General features: G+C 41.7%; 1 protein-coding gene across 3 annotated transcripts; it reads right to left on the bottom strand.

Annotated features, from left to right (window-relative positions):
* Nucleotides 1–11577: 11577 nt before the first annotated feature.
* On the bottom strand, nucleotides 11578–15740 carry LOC125482883 (cyclin-dependent kinase 5 activator 1-like). 3 transcript variants are annotated; one of them, XM_048595445.1, is made up of 2 exons: nucleotides 15300–15740; nucleotides 11578–14713 (listed from the first exon to the last, which is right to left on the bottom strand). In XM_048595445.1, the coding sequence occupies exon 2, from the start codon at nucleotides 14631–14633 to the stop codon at nucleotides 13734–13736; it is 900 nt and encodes a 299-aa protein (XP_048451402.1). In that variant the 5' UTR covers nucleotides 14634–14713; nucleotides 15300–15740; the 3' UTR covers nucleotides 11578–13733. The 3 variants fall into 3 exon arrangements, with proteins under 3 accessions (XP_048451402.1, XP_048451401.1, XP_048451403.1); XM_048595444.1 differs by lacking the exon at nucleotides 15300–15740 and adding an exon at nucleotides 15133–15210; XM_048595446.1 differs by lacking the exon at nucleotides 15300–15740 and adding an exon at nucleotides 14987–15126.
* Between the last annotated feature and the right edge of the window lie 1208 nt (nucleotides 15741–16948).

Raw genomic sequence — 16948 nt, forward strand, 5'->3', positions numbered from 1 at the left:
TTTCATATCAACAGGTTACACCTAGTGTGGTCCCAGAGGATCAGTGCTTTGACCTCAGCAATTTACAATCTGCGTTAGCAGTTTAGGTATATACACTCTGTAGTTTATTCGAAGTTTGTCAATGATACAAAGCTGTGTGAGAAACTAAATTGTGAGGATGACACAAAGTGATATTGGTGGGTTAAGTGGTTGGTGATGAAGTTGGCATCTGGTGTATAGTGCAAGAAAATGTGAAATTATGCACTTTGACAGTAAGAATAGAAAACTAGAATTTTTTTAAAATGTTGGGAGACTAATAAATATTGGAATTGAGAGGTACCTGTGTGTTCTTGTACATAAATTACAGAAAGTTAACATGCAGGTATAACAAGAAATCAGCAAGGAAAATGATAAGTTACACTTAATTGTAAGGAGGTTGGAGTAGCTGAAATTAGATATATAGCTTTGGTGAAACCACACCTAGAATAAAGTGTAGAGTTTTAAGGCCTCTTAGGCAAAGATATTCTTCCCTTGGAAGGGGTGTGATAAAATTTCACTGGATTGATTCTTGAGATACAAGTGCTGTTTTATGAAAAGAGACTGTGTAGAATATACTCACATTCACCCTTGTCAAACAACAACATTACTATAACTTTTATGCTCCTCATATGATACCACTTTAATATTTTCACATTCCCCGAGCAATCAGGATTTATCACTTTAATACCTGCACCTTGATCCTCCTGGCAGGAGCAGTGCCACTTTAACACCTTCACCCTCGTTCTGCTTCCAGTAGAATGTATCACTTCAGTGGGACGTTATTGTCTATTTAATCAATTTGTCTTCCTCAGTCCATGCTCAGATGGCAATACCTCTCTACATTTAGAGTTATAGACATCTACAGCACAGAAAAAGGTATCCTTGGCCCATTGAATCTGCGTCAGTCAAAAACAATTACCCAACTATTCAAATCCCATTTTTCAGCACATGGCCCATCTTGGGTCCTTTGACTGAGCAGAGGTTGATAGCCAAGTTCGGTGCCCATGAGGATGGCCTCATCTGGGGTCTGGGGTTCATGTCGCACTGCAGGTGACCTCACCGCACTCACACACACACACAGATCCTCTGTCATACACACACACTCTCTCTCCCCCCTCACACACACATACACTCTCACTTTCACTCTCTCCCTCTCTCTCACACACACACACACCCTTGAATCTACGGGGTTAATTTGCATTTGTAGATACATTCTATTTTGTTCAAAAAGCACACAATTTATAGACAGCCAGTCAATGTGGTGTTTTATAAATTCCTACTTTAGAAATAAAACCAGTCTGACTCCAAACCAAAACACAAACAGATTCTAAACAATGCCTCACAACTGACCTAAAATGTCACCTCTTCTTTACACTGATAAAATCTTTAGTTCTCTCAGGACAGTGACTTCAAACGAATTCAGGAATTTACATATACATATTAGTCAATCAATACCTTCTAACTGATTAAAGATTTAACAGCATCTTAGGTTTGTTTAGTACATCCTCATCAGTGGTGTGACCCTTTGATCTTTTATTTATAAATTCTGTGTCTGATACTACCTCTCTCACTAACACCTGAAGGAGTAAGATTCCGAAAGCTTGTGTTTTCAAATAAACCTGTTGGACTATAACCTGGTGTTGTGTGATTTCTGTCCTTGTCCACCCCAGTCCCACACCAGCACCTCCTTATCATACTTCTTAAATTTTATGAGGTTTTCTACCTCTACCAACTTCAAAGGCAGTGAGTTCCAGATTCCATCACCCCCTGTATGAAAAGTTTTCTTCCTCTCAGCCCCTTACCTTAAATCTATGCCCTTGATCACTGATCCCTCCATGAAGAGGAAACGTTTCTTCCTGTCCAACCTGTTTGGGCCCCTCATAACTTTATACATCTCAATCATTGTTCCACCCCCCCCACCCCCTCACTCTTCTCTACTCCAACAAAAACAACCCCTGTCTACCCAATCTCTCTTCATAACTAACTGTCCAGACCAGACAACATCCTGGTAAATCTCCTCGGCAGCCTCTCCATTGCATTCACATCCCTCCTATAATGTGGATTCCAGAATTTCACACAATGCTCTAGCTATGGCCGAATCAGTGTTTTATATAGTTCAGCATACCCACCCTGCTCTTAAATTCTATGCTTTAGCTAATAAAGGCAAGTATCCTCTATGCTTTCTTAACCACTTTATCTCCCTATCCTGCTACCTTAAGCGACCAGCGGGCATGCACACTGAGGTATCTCTGATCTTTGGTTCTTCCCAGAGTTCTACCACTCATTGTACCTTGCCTTGTTTGCCCTGCCCAAATGCATTATCTCACACTTATCTGGACTGAATTTAATTTGCCGCTGATCAGCCCACCCACATCCTCCTGTAATCTAAAGCTATCCTCTGCAGTATTTCCCATCCCACCAATTTTTGGACCATCCACAAACTTACTGATCAACCCTTCCACATTCACATCAAAATCATTAATATAGACCACAAACATCAAGGGCCCCAATGTGGATCCCTGTGAGATCCCACTGGACACAGTCTTCCATCCACAAAGCATTCCTCCACCATCAGCCTCTACTTTCTTCCACTCAGCAAATTGTGGATCCAATTACCCAAATTTCTTTGGAGCCTTACCTTTACTATCAGTTGCCCACGCAAGACTTTACCAAAAGCCTTGCTGAAGTCCACGTAGACTACACCAAGGATATCACCTCATTGACACAACTGGTCACCCCTTCAAAAAATTCAATCAAGTTGATCAGACATGATCTCCCCTTTGCAGACTGCTCCTGATTAATCCCTACCTCTTCAAGTGCAGATTAATTCTGTCCTTCAAAAGTGTTTCTAATAGTTTCATTTCTTTATTTAATTACTTGTTCCTTTGCCAAAAAGGGACCTATAATAACAATTCAATTGCACCATCCTCACTTTGCAAACATGAATTTGTGCTTAATGGGTTTATATGGGTATGTGCATGACTATCATGAGTTGGGAGTGCACCAACTGCAGTATAAATTAACAACACAAAATTTAAAAAAGGGTTATTGTAGGTCTGTGTCATGAGATTGGTTCAGATCCTGGGGCAGATCACATTTTGACAAACACATCAAAATGATTACATGGTGGGTACTACTATCAGAAAATAGTTTGCTGTGCATCAGCGTGTCTGGGACTTCCCCAAGGCTTCCTATGTCAGGAGGCCAGCAACAGCATCCGCATCTTTTTGATTAGAATGGTACAGTGCGCTTCACGCCGTGCCCAACCTGTTCCTTAGGAGTGCTGGATTGAGTAAAAGTGCCAGCACAGAGAAAATTGCAAGAGAAGTGTAAAAAGGTTGAAAGCTAAACATGCAAGCGGAATTGTAAAACCTTTTCTTGGATCCAGTCCAGGTTTGGAAAAATGGGAATAAGTGGACAAGGAAAATAAGTCACACATTCTTAATTTTATGCGTTTTATTTTATACATACAGTACAAAAATATTTAAATAGACAGTTATTAAAAATGATGGCTCATAGTCCACATATCATTTTCACCACATCTAGCCACAAAACAATCAGACTTTACATGGACATGATTAACCCAGCACCTCTGCTTCAGCAGAGACTACTGTATGAACAATGACAATGGCACATCAATAGCCAAAGTGCAGTGCTCTGCACTAGTTACTTACATTTTATTTTAAAAATTGAAAATTAGCTTCAATACCAACACCACAAGCTTCTAGAAAGCCTGAAGTTACAGCATAAAAGGTAGACAATAATGTCAAAGCAGCAGAAGAGAAACCTCTTCAGTCTTCTGGGAGACACTCCTGAACGTCAAAGGGTCAATTCAGCGAGCTGACTGGGCAGCAGAAAAGCCCCTCAGGCTTAGAAAGCACGCTGTTCAGTTCGACTGGAATTAATGTGAGTTGGATTCCTGTTCTGGCTGAGGTAGACTTGGGATCTGCCTTCTTGCCCTATCAGGGAGTTAGAGTCAATGGTAAATCACTACTTTGTAAAACTGCCAAGATATTGGCTCAGGATGAGGCTTCAGCAGGCAATGAGCCAAGGACCTGCCTTTGGGCAGTACACACATACCCACCTTACACATAGATAAATAATATATACTAGCCGAATAAAATATACATATACACACACACAAAATAAAAATTTAAAGAGGTTCATGTCTGCTCATTTTGTTGGCTTTGGAAAGGAGAGAAATCAGAGCTGGAGTTTATCTTGCCATTTTATTTTCAGCAGCAAATTCAGGCGAAGAATATATTGATCAATGCATCCTGTCCTGGGCAAATTTCAGTTCCAAACACCGGTAGCGACTGGGATGAAGAATAACATGTAAACAATGGCAACACTTTAAATTTGGCACAACTTTATCTTTGTAGCACATCTAATGTCAAAAACAAAAATGTCTCAAGGTGCTTTGCAGAGATGTCATCCAACAGAGAGAACACACAGCAGTGAAGGATTTAAGAGAAGTTGGTCAAAGTGATGAGGTTCAAATGGAGTCTTAAAAGGAAGAGAGAGAAATGAAGAAATGAAAGAATTTAGGGAAAATTCCAGCATGTAGACACAAGCACTAATGATGTGAAGATGATGCCCCAATGGGATATGATGAGTTAGAGGTTTATGGTATTGGGCACACAACCGATTGGCTCAAAAAGAACTCCAACCTTGCATGATCAATTGTATTTTATTCCAAATGTTGCCTGAAACCCACTTGAAACATACATTTTAAAAATAAATCTAAACTACCATCAGCTACAGGGAGCAACAGTTCAGCTTCTTCTGTCCCTTGTACTTGGACAGGGACTTCCCCAAGGGACTTGCTTCAGCCCTATAATCAACCGTCCTCCGTTTTAAAAAACATGTCGTTGGACTGCTTGGAATTTTATGAAATGACTGGACTTCAGGTATTCATGGCTTCTTTTAGATGGCAAGGTTCATACAGAACACAGATCAACAGCAACCATTAAAGTATAACTACAAATTAATAACTGATAATTTGATGGGAATAAAGTTTTCTCTACATCCACCCTGGTCTCCCTTTGCTTGGTATCAAACTGTAAATTTATGCTAACGTGTCCATATTTATGTCTATCTCTATTTGCCCTGAAATGACAAACCTGTCGTACTCACTATTGATTGTTTGTAACAATCAAGTAGTTTGCAAGCTCACTTTAGAGTGCAACTACATAGTTCCAGACTGGCGTCACATACTGATTCAGATCCAGAAGGAGTTGCCCTGTTCCAAAATATAATCATGAATTGATTGCATTAATCTTCTTTAGATTATTCAGTGTCAGGATCAAGCACTCAATTCAATCAAGCATAGGTTTGATGGAGAATAAAGATTTTTCTCCTCACTGTACCAAAAATTTATAGTAATCTGGTTATAGAATGAATGGTATTTTCTATGACTGGAGTTGAATCCAGAGTACTGGACTAGTGACCTTGGGGACAAGGTCAAATTCTGCAATAGCAGCTGTGACATTTAAATTCAAATTAAATTAATAAATCTGGAATAACAAGCAAGTATCAGTAATAATGACTGTGTAACTATCAGATTACTACAGGGATAAAACCCTCTAGGTCACCAATGGAAAGAAAATCTGCAACGTTTTCCTAATCTGTGACTCCAAACTCATTGCAGTGCAGTAGATTCGTAACTGCCCTTTGAAATGGTCCAGCAAGTCTGTCAGTGATGAGCAATAAATGCTGGCCTCACACCCATATCCCATGAATAAATTAGAACGTGTCAATTCTTTCTCTCTCCACTCGATGTGGCCTTTAAGACTGACCTTAGTACTTAACCAACCCAGTGAACAAAAAGTTGCAAGACATATTCAACGCATCAGGATAAAAGTTACAATAAATAATTTAACATCTGAACCCTGAACGTATTCACAATATATCTCTATCTGTGACATTGTTGAACAGAGTTTAATCCACAGAAAATATGCATCAGGAATTCAGATCTGAAATTAACATTCTGTCTTATACATGGAAGAATGGGTGATATATGCTGGTCTTGTCAATGATGCTCACGATTTTTTTAAAAAGATAAGTACGTTTTACTGCATCTATATTACATTTTTCTATTCCATACATTAAGTAGCCCAGTAGAGAATCTAGTGACAATTCAGGGCCATTGTGCTCCATGAAAGGCATTAGAAACTGGATTGACATTATACAAAGGTACCTCATGTGGAATGTTATGTCCAGATGAGAGATTTTGACTCCACTGATACAGAACGGATACAGACGTAGGTGTCAACAGTCAAAACAGCATTGTTAATCTGTTATGCCAGTTTACCTTAAATAAAAGGTTGGAAACTTTTGATAGACCAACAAGAAAAAACAAACTATTTCCAGTGGTAGGTGGATCATTATTGACAGTGAGATTTATAATGGATAGAACTAAAAGGGAAAGAGATTTGTTTCAGTAGCAACTCAAAATGAGATTCAATTACAGGTAAACAGACAAGTGTTGCACATTGTCTGACTGCATGGGTACTGCTGCGGAGTGTGGGGGAATTAGGGATGGAGGAGGAATGGACCAAGGTGCCCCAAAGAATGCTGACTGGAACGAGAAGGGAATGTGCATCTGGTGATGGCAGCCTGCTGGAGGGGGTGGAAATGGCGGCTTATGGGGTGGCACAGTGGATAATGCTTCTGCCTCACAGCACAGGGACTCAGATTTAATTCCAGCCTTGAATGGCTGTCTATGAGGATTTTGCACGTTCTCCCTATGTTTGTGTGGGTTTTCATTGAGTTCTCCAGTTTCCTCCAACACTCCAAAGATGTTAGGTTGGTGGGCCACGGTAAATATAAGGCTATGGGTAGGAAAACTCAATGGGCCAAATGGCTTCTATCTGCTTATTGGCTCAGATCCAGATGGGGCTGCCTTTTCTAAAGTATAGTTATGAATGAATTGCATTAATCTTGTTTGAATTATTCAGCGTCAAGATCAAGCACTCAATTTAATCCAGCATAGACTTGACACAGATTAAATTTATTTCCTCCTCACTGTTCCAAAATTGGGATTCTATAGGTTTTGAAATTGAAATTACATATATCCACTACAAAATTTAAGAAGGCTGTCAGGATAAAAGTGGTGTAGTGGAACTAATTGCCCATTCATTTAAAGAACTAGCACAAACACACAGTCACATTGCTACCTCTAGTCCTTGTTGATTTTATAATTCCTTTGATTTGGTCAGTATATCAAGAAGCTACTTATTTCTTGATTGATTTCAATCATTCTATATATGAAATTGGTCTTATCAGCAGAAATGCAGATGAACTACTTCGTATGAGCTATCTTACTGGAAGAGAACAGATTCCATTTTGTCATCACGTTGGCAGTTCTTGGTGACATTGATTGGCTCCCAGAACAGCTGGTAATCACTATCCAAGCACACTCAGGTTAGTCCTGCAGAAATCATGAGACTTTTTTTCTGAGACAATTGGAACATTCAAGACTGAGACCAATAAATCTCAGGATAAGTGCAAAGGGATCAGGGGATTTGAAGCTAAAAAAGGTTGAAGTTGAAGTTGAGTAGTCATGATCTGATTCAAGGGCAGAATAAGCTCAAGGGACTGAATGGTCTGTTTCTACATTTCTAAACTTTGGACCTTTCATGAACAATTCCACAGCAGTACTACGGCAAAACATAGCAGATGCTGGATATCTGAAATAAAAGCAGAACATGCTGGAAATAGATTGGACAGTACGTGCGAAGATTGAAAGAGAATTAAAATTAAAGTTTTGGCAAAGATCTGTAGCTCGGGTTGTGGATGAGGTTGTTGACTTGCTCGCCAAGCTGGCTTGTTTTTGTTCAGATGTTTCATCACCATGCCAGGTGACATCATCAGTGGAGCCTCCAATGAAGCGATGTTATTCTACTCCACTTGGAATTTATACTGTCCAGTCCGTTATGGTGAGTACTGTCATTTCCAGTTTTGATCTGTATGGGTTTGTATATGGGGTTCATTTCTATGTTTGTTGATTGAAGTATGGGTGGAGAACCATGCCTCTAGGAATTCCCATGCGTGTCTATGTTTCGCTTGGGCTACTATGGTTACCTTGTCCTAGTAAATCTGATGGCCTTCATTGTCTGAATGTACAGATATTAAGGAGAGTTCATCGTGCCATTTTGCTGCGAGCTGATGTTCATGTATTCTGATGGCTAGTTTCATTGTCTGTCCGATGTAATGTTTATGGCAGTTGTTGCATGGTATTTTGTAAACCACATTGGTTCTGCATGTTGTGGGAATGTGGTCTTTAATCCTTGTGAGTGTTTGTCGTAGAGTGGCTGTGGGCTTGTGGGCCACCATGATTCCTAGTGGTCTTAGGAGTCTTGTTGTCAGTTCTGATATGTTCCTGAAGTAGGCAGTGTGGCCAGTATTTAAGGTCGTACTGTGTCCTCCTGTTGTTGTCTGTTTTTTAGACATCCGTGGATGAAGTTGCGGGGATCTTGTATAAGCTTCATCGGAGGCTCCACTGATGATGTCACCTAGCATGGTGATGAAACGTCTGAACAAAAACAAGCCAGCTCGGCGAGCAAGTCAACAACCGCAGAATTAAAAAGTCCTTTCAGCAGATTCTATCGTGTTGTCAACAGAAGTGGAACAGCCCATCCCATCTCCAAATGTCATCCAAGGATGCAAGCCAAGAATGGTCTCTGAAGGGGCAGCAAGCATACATGATGCTGCAGCAAGGCCACTGAGACAATACAGGAGAGAACCACAGAGGGTCAACGAAAGGAAGGAGAGCTAATACTTCACATCCAGGGTTGGAATTTGACTCAGTGGAACAAATACTTTTCCACATATTTGATAAAGTATCAAGCTTTTAGTTTCACCTAACATTAGTTATACTGTAATTAAATCAGTGACTGGACTTGAGTGACTAATGAAGGGTACTATGTATAAGATGGGCTGCAATAACTTACCAAGTCTCCACTGATAGTACCTTCCAAAACCACTACTTCCACCAACAGTAGCAAATGCATGGGCATACCATCACCTACAAATACCCCTCCAAGCCACACACTTCCCTCCCTTGGAACTAGATCGCTGTTCCTTTGCTGTAGCTGCGTCAAAGTCCTTGCACTTTCTAACAGTCCTGTTCCTGTCCCTGTACACCAAGGGCTGCAGTTGGTTTAAGAAAGCAGCCTACCACTACTTCCACCAGAGCAACCAGAAATGGGCAATAAATGCTTGCCTAGCCAGTAAAACCCATATCCCTCAATATAATGTGTCAACTCTCTCTCTGCTTCCTATGATCTTTAAGACTGACCTTAGTACTTAACTAACCCATTTAATATGTCTTGCAATTTTTGTTCAATGTTTCAGGATAAAAGTTACAATAAATAATTTAACATTTGAACCCTGAATGTATTCACACTATATCTCCACAGTGATATTGTTGCATACAGAGGTTAAACCATGAACTATGTATCAGGAATTCAAATCAGAAATCACCATTCTATGTGGGAGAATGTCAAATCTGTGGATTAATTTCTGAGGATATCTTTAAATAGCAGGTGTGCACTGGTTACCAGAATTGGTCAATTCCAATCTGCTAGCATTTCTCAGTAAGAGGTCTCCATTTCACCACTAGCTGGAAGCCAAGCTGAATTCAATTTATGTTTTTTTTAAAATAGATGGATTCTTTTAAAAAATATATTATTTTCATTGCGGGCATCACTTAGTCAGCAATTTTTAAACCCATCACTATTATTTCCAAGTAGTTTGATACAACTGTGTGATTTGCTTGGCAGTAAAATGTGAATAACATTGCTGTGGACTGAAGTTATGGACAAGGATGTCATATTGGTCTTCCTAAACAAAAAAAGCCATTAGTTAGGTTTTATGAAGATTCAGCAGCCTCATGGAGACCTTACTGATGACAGCATTTTCACTCAAACTATCTTGGTGAAGTTACAAATTCATTGTGAATTATTAGTTCAAACCTCAATTACTGAACTAGTAATATAATCACTGCATTACCATTATCCTGGAGTGCCTCTGGCCCAAGAACCACATATGGCCAGTAAGACTATTTCAGCTTTTAAAAGAACCAGGCTGCTTTACTAGTGGACAAATGTACAGTTCATTCATAAGTCCCCATTCTTAATAATGGCATAACCTTACACAAGTATCATCACAGAACAAATAGAAATGCTGCTTCCTGTAATCAGAGGTCCTTTCTCTCCCATGCACAATGTCACAGGCATACTAATGAGCCTATCAACAGTAAGTGAAGGGGAGAACCAATCTGTGATTGGAGGAGCAGGGGTAGTGGAGGAATGAGAGGGGGCAGAAGCTGTGAAAACCCTATCCATGTGTAATAGTTTCCAGTAGTATTAAGTTGAAGGATAGAAGGAGATTCCAGGAATTTCCTGACTTTTTGTTTAAAAGATGGTCGTCAGTTCTACTTATTCAAAGATTTGCTATTCTGAACCAAATTTAAATTAGGATTGTTCTAGCATCACTCATTAGGAGCAATGTGTTCCAGCTTGGCAAAAAGTCAATGATGAAAATCATAAGCTAGAAATACTTGCATTGATTTTTTTTTTTTAAAAATGCCTTGTTGTACTGTTAAAATGCCTCAAAAGATTTAAGAGGCAGTGACATTTTTGTGAAACAACAATGGATACAGCAATGAGATGAATAACGAGTCCATTGTTTGCCTTCTTTGGGCAGTGGCTAAGGAGGATGGGACTTCCGACTTTACTCTGAGCAATTCAAAAACAACACTGTCTCCATTGAGAGACGTCTGGCAAACATCACCTTGATTGATGATATTGGACAGTTAGATGTCACAACAGGCAAGATAGTAGCAGAATGGTTTCAGAAACTGACAGGTTAAGACCGTCACTGGACTAGTAATCCAGAACTCCAGATTCTCATCTTCTGAGGACATGGGTTTGAATGCAACCATCGGAAATGGTGTAATTTGAATAAAAGAAATAAAAATTTGGAATAATAGTGACCATGTAACTGTCAGTCAGTTACCATGACAAATATCTGGTTCACTTTCTTTAGGGAAGGAAATCTGCCACCTACCAGATCTGACCTATGTGTGAATCCAGACCCCACAACAACATGGTTGACCCTTAACTGACTTCTGGGCAGTCAATGCCGGCCCAACAAACAATGCCAACATCTCATGAATGAGAAAGAAAACAGGCTAGATATACAAAATTAAATGCACGTTGAGAGAAAAAAAAAGATCTTCAGCTGGGAGGTTGGGGAATTAACTTTATGGTTAGTGGTTGAAGCAGAGCTTGTGCCAATATTTAATTTTAGACTGGATGATGGAAAAGAACTTGGTATGGAGAACATTCCAACAGATCTCCAGAGATACGGAATCATTATACCTGGTCAGGTATTCATTGACTTGCTCTGAAATTCTAGTCTGTCACTTCCCCCCACCTCTATTTTTTTAAGAAAAGGTTTTCCAATCCTCCTAGATGTTTAAAAGAAATGGAACAAGTGACAAATAAAAAAAGTTGAGACATGCACATTTTTTCGGTCAAAAAGTCCCAACTGTCTTGATCACATTCTATACATAATATCTCAGAAACAAAGCAGTAATTCAAGCATAGAAGCAAAAGTTCTCTTTTTAAATACACTCCCAAACATCAGTCTAAACTCAAGGTGAATGGTGCAAGGCAGGCTCAAAACTTAAAATTATTCCTATTTCACCAGCTTAGAGAGTAGAAAAAAAAATAAATAACACTGAAATATAACCTACTCCCAAATAGGTTTGAGAGATGGTTACAAGCAGTTTGCATTTGCAACATTATTTAAGTAAACAAAAACTTACATAAATGCTCACGTGCACACCACAGTAATATTAAATTTACATTGAATATTCCAGAATAATTAATAGCAGCGTTGGCCTAGCCGACATGTCGTGGAAAGTCAAAAGGCCACAAAAATTCCTTTGATTTGATTAACTTTCATACGTAACTTTTTCTTTTTCACGTGAACAACTTACTGGGGAAAAAAGTGGTCTCAAGTCCCATGAGATTCTTATGTTCCCACAAAGAAAAGACTGAATCACTGCCTGGCCAGAAGACCAAAAGGAGGATCTAACTACCTGTAAATCAGAAGAAGTTCTTGTCTAATGCATGCATCCATTTTACTTTGTTGTAGATGCAAGGCAAAATAGTGAAAGGAAAAACAGTCCATCTCAAAAGTTAGTGGCAGGCTCTCCTAATCTGGAGTCAAGAATTTAACGAGCAGCTACAATATTGAAGAGATACCCATGTCTCCACAGGAAGAACTGTAAAAGCCCAGCTAAGCACAGTTCAATTTACCAGCCAATATCAAAGACCCCATTCAAAAACCATGACAGGAGTGCTGTAATTTTGTGTTAGAAAGATGAAAAAGTTCCATGCAGGTTTAGATCCAGTGAAAAAAGGGGTTATATCAATAAGTGTACCAAAGGGTCAGATTCAGATCCTCCAACACACAACAAAACAGAACTGCCACCATTTTCTGTTCAGGTAATTAAGCTATTTACATGGAGCTGGCAGCTTCTGGCGAGTTCCCTTCCCCTGGTCTTCCTCCATAAAGTCCAGTCAACATTCACCATCCGGGACTCTGAGCAACACGGAAGGAAGATGGGAAAAAAAGGTCATCGGGCTATGGAAAAATATTGTCCTCATCCTTTGAGTTATTGGTGATGGGGACAGAGTGATGGTCGGTACAGAAGCTGTCTCACTGCAAATGAAAGCGAGGATCATGTGAGGAGACCTCCGACCCAAGGCGCCCGGGATCCTGGTAAATTACAATGTGGTTCTTTTCCTCGTTTTGGCGAAACTCGGGAGTTTTAGAATTCTACTTGAGACTCACCTACTCCCAGCTTCATTGATGAAGGGGTGGGGAAGAGTTAGCGGGAAATGACACAATACAATTGAGAATTAGTTATTTAGAGGGACAAAAAAAAACAGCTAAAATAAAATTGTATCTGTCCAGCCCCGTCCTTGTTAAATGTGGAGATTCCCTTCACAATAAATAAATAGCATTACTCTGTTCATTTAAAAAAAATGCTTAGAAACATAGAAGACTTTAAGTACATAAATTAACTGGGGGCGTTTGGTGGGGAAAGAGGTATTTACATCAAAAATAGCAGAATCTCAGTCCCCTCCCTGTTTCTTCATCGTGAGCACTGGTCTGTAACGTTATCAATTTTAGTTTAGTTGTTGCAATTTAGGGTTTTTTTTTGCAAAATCACGGATCGGCTTCCCGGAAGTTAGCCAGGAAAGAGGGAAGGGGGCGGGGGAAAAGAAGGAAAAAAAAGAGTGGGGAAGGGAAACTACACCCAGCATGACAGGTCCTCGCCGCTGCGTATTCATATTGAGAGAGCAGCCGAGCCCCATTACAAAGAACATGTGAAAGGCATTGCACGTTGACGCCCATTATAATCAACTGAGGCACATTGCAGCCGGCTTAAAGAGGACATTCACAGTTCTTCCCCCCGTCCACAAAGATGGTACCCTTTAAAAGCAGAAAAGGGACCCCCCCCACCCAGCATTTTTCAATGTTAAACGGTTAAGAGACAACAGAATGCTTCCTAGGAAAGCCGAAGAAGGGAAAGACACTACTTCATATTTATTTAAAGATACTAAGCAGCTCCGCCTGGCCAATCAGCCAGGGGCGGACCTCAGACCTTATTTCCCCTCCCCCCCCCCGATGAGTCACCGGTCCAAAGTAAGGGAAATCCTACTAAATTCATCTGGGGTCCCTTCGTTTTTGAGATCGGCAAAGACCTGGGTGAAATAGTGAGGGTCGGCGTTGATCTGAAGCATCTTGCTGCTCATGGTGTCAATGATGCGGAGGCAGCGGTCCCAGAAAGCGTCCTTAGCGCTCTCCACCAGGAAGGGTTTCAGTGGGTAGGAGATTTCATTGCCCATGTAGGAGTAGGAGAGATAGAGGCAGGTCAGCAGGTTGGCTTGCAGGTCATGTTCGGTGGTCACCTGCTCTCCGTCGATGACATCTCTGCAGAGCAGGTAGACAAAGACCACATTGGCCGGGGTGACGAACGCCTGGTCCTGCCAGCCTTGGAGGAGCAAGGAGCGGTCAACGCTGCGCAACCACAGCACCGGCTCGGTGGGAGCTAAATGCTTGAGTTTATAGCAGCGGCGGCACAGGAATTCCCCCAGGCACTTCAGCAGCTCACTAGTGGATGCCTGCACTATCACCCGCTTGGGGGAGCCGGGCCCGCTCTGTGAAGCTGTTTTCTTGTTGGAAGAGGCTGGCTTGGTGCCCGAGGGGTCCGCTTGTAACTCGTAGCTGGAAAGGTTGGCGCAGGACAGAGACTTCTTCACATTCTCGCTGTTGAGATGGACCACATCGTTCTGGTGATGGTAGTTACCAGGGTTCGGTTTTCTAGAGCTCCTCTTCTTGGTGGAGGCGACTAGCCTCTTCCAAGTCAAGGCTGGGATGAACATGGAATGGCGTTTGAGACCCTTCTCCTTCTGGGTGTTGTTCTTAGCGCTTTGGATAGCGTGGTAGTGACCTAAGGACTTGGACTCGGTGCCATCCTCCAATATACTGGATCTCCTCGAGCCGGGAGACAGCGACAGGACTGTACCCATTCTAACCCGAGCGTTGTCCCACACACACACACACTGTCTGAGGATTATCAATCCAAGCACTCGGGGTGAGGGGACGGCTCCTTTAAGCGGAGGGGAGGAAAACAAAACAGAAAAAAAAACCGATTAATGCGTGCAAATGAGCGCCGCTCCCTATCTCAGTGCATTCGAAAATACAGCTAACACGGGAGAGAAACAACACTTTGTGCAAAACATAAAGAACCTTCAGCGCCACTAACTGCGTTCAAAATAAAACACAAAGCAGATTTTAAAAAAATAGGCTATCGACCGCCCTATGGTGTTAGTCATTTGAGAAAGAAAGCGGTGGGGCTGCAAAATGACAAACCCACAGATACCTGAACCATTTCTGGATAGGCATCATTTCTCGGTCCCCAGTCTGTGTCCACCCCATGACGAAACGAACGAAGAAGTTGGCAAAAACCAAACCTATCTGACCCCTTACACAAGTCTCGTTTAAACCATCTCGAATGTTGAAACCCACCCGGCAATCGGCCTATTCCCATATAATACATGTAGGACATATTCTCTCTCTCTTTACGCTCACACACAACAGCCCCTACATTATTGGTAGCGCTCAAAGCTAGCACGGATTTCTTTTTTTTTAGAAAAAAGGAAAATAAATAATTGGAATAAATTCATACATCTCACCTGCGTCTGAGGAAAGCCTCGTTTTCTCCCACTGCAATGAGCTGTTGATTGATTAATTAACAGATAATAAAAATAACTTTAGTGTTCAGGAGCGGGTGCAAATCGCCGGCTTTTGGGAAAATAAAGGTTGTACATCAAGTTGACAATCTGAGGCGATTCCTTCTCTCAGTCCGTAGGGTTTCAGCTGCGTGAAACCAACCATTGAGAACCCCCTTTCAATTTCCCTTTCAGTCATCTGTTCTCCGCGAAAGGTGTGGGCACTTCATCTTGTCATTCGGTTTATTTTTAGTCCTTTCTCTAGCATTTTATATGTGTGGGTTGGGGTGGATAAAACCCTCTCGCTAACACGGGATCCGAGCCTTCTGCTTTCACCGCTTCCCCCTCCTCCTACACCCGGTGAAACTGACCGAGTCAGACTCGGGGGCGGAGAGAAAGTGACAAGAGATCTGCCGACAGCAGACGGCACACGCCTCCCATCTCCTCCCAGTTCACGGGCATAGGATGAAATGAATTCTCCAGGGAGAGGTCTCACTACTATCGGGATGAATCTCTTTCTCTCCCCGCTTCTCCGGGACGTGTTTGTATTTTAATTCAAATCTCATTCCGCCATGTCACGCGAATGGAAAGGATTTGCATTTATAAAGCCCCTTTCTCAGCACATTTCCCCCCATCCCTTCACAGACCCTCAAGTGCTTCGGAAGTGTTGTAGCGTAAGGACACGCTGCAGGGTATTTACTCCTAGTAAGCTCCTGCAAACAGCAACGTTTGGTGATGTTGATTGAGGATTAAATGTTGGGCAGGAGACCAAGGGCAAATCCCGCGAAATTTGTACCTTGGGATCACCCTGCCATCTTGGGGGGCGGGGTGACCAAATTTAACATTTCCCCCCAAAAACTGTGGCTGGGACAGTGCAGTGCTCCCCATGTATACTGCACTGGGTGTGTTAGCCTAGACTTTGTGCTGAACTCTCCGGCGATGCAACTCAACCCCACAGGTTTGACCCAGAATGTTGTCCAGGGAAGTGAATAGCGAGGTCGTTTGGAAGTAGAGTCATTGATTTTTATGGTATGGAAGGAGACTCTGTAACGCTTCGTGTCTGTGACTGTCATTAAATGTCTCTCTATTTTAATCCCGCCTTCTCCATCGCTTGCCCCAAAGCCCTGTATATTATGGTGTTTCAAGTATTCATTTAAATCGTTCTTCAATAGCTTGAAGGTTCGTGCCTCGACAGAGAGTTCCACACACCCAGAATCTCCTGGGTGAAAAATTCTTTCCTGGAATCCTCTTTAAACATCTTGCTCCTTACCTTAAGACCTGGACTGACCTATCTCCTCCCTACCTCCACACCTACACTCACCATTACTGGCTTCATCCCCGCCACTTTGACCCGTCTGTCTCCTCTATCCATCTTCTATCCGCCTCCCCCTCTCTCCCTATTTATTTCAGAACCCCCTCCCCCCATTTCTGAAGAAGGGTCTAGCCCAAAATGTCAGCTTTCCTGCTCGTCTGATGCTGCTTGGCCTGCTGTGTTCATCCAGCTCTACACCTTGTTATCTCGGATTCTCCAGCATCTGCAGTTCCTACTATCTCTTAAGACTGTGGCCTCTGGTTATTGACCAATCCAATAATGGGAGAAACATTTTCCCCTA

Source organism: Rhincodon typus, chromosome 4 (genome assembly GCF_021869965.1).
Source record: "Rhincodon typus isolate 14 chromosome 4, sRhiTyp1.1, whole genome shotgun sequence".
NCBI lineage: Eukaryota > Metazoa > Chordata > Chondrichthyes > Orectolobiformes > Rhincodontidae > Rhincodon > Rhincodon typus.

Excerpts from the sequence above, each read along its gene's own strand:
- LOC125482883 (XM_048595444.1), bottom strand. The coding sequence starts at position 15,172 with ATGTCCTACATGTATTATATGGGAATAGGCCGATTGCCGG. Across the intron at positions 14,714-15,132 it reads GGGAATAGGCCGATTGCCGG|GAGCCGTCCCCTCACCCCGA; the intron begins GTGGGTTTCAAC and ends CTCCGCTTAAAG.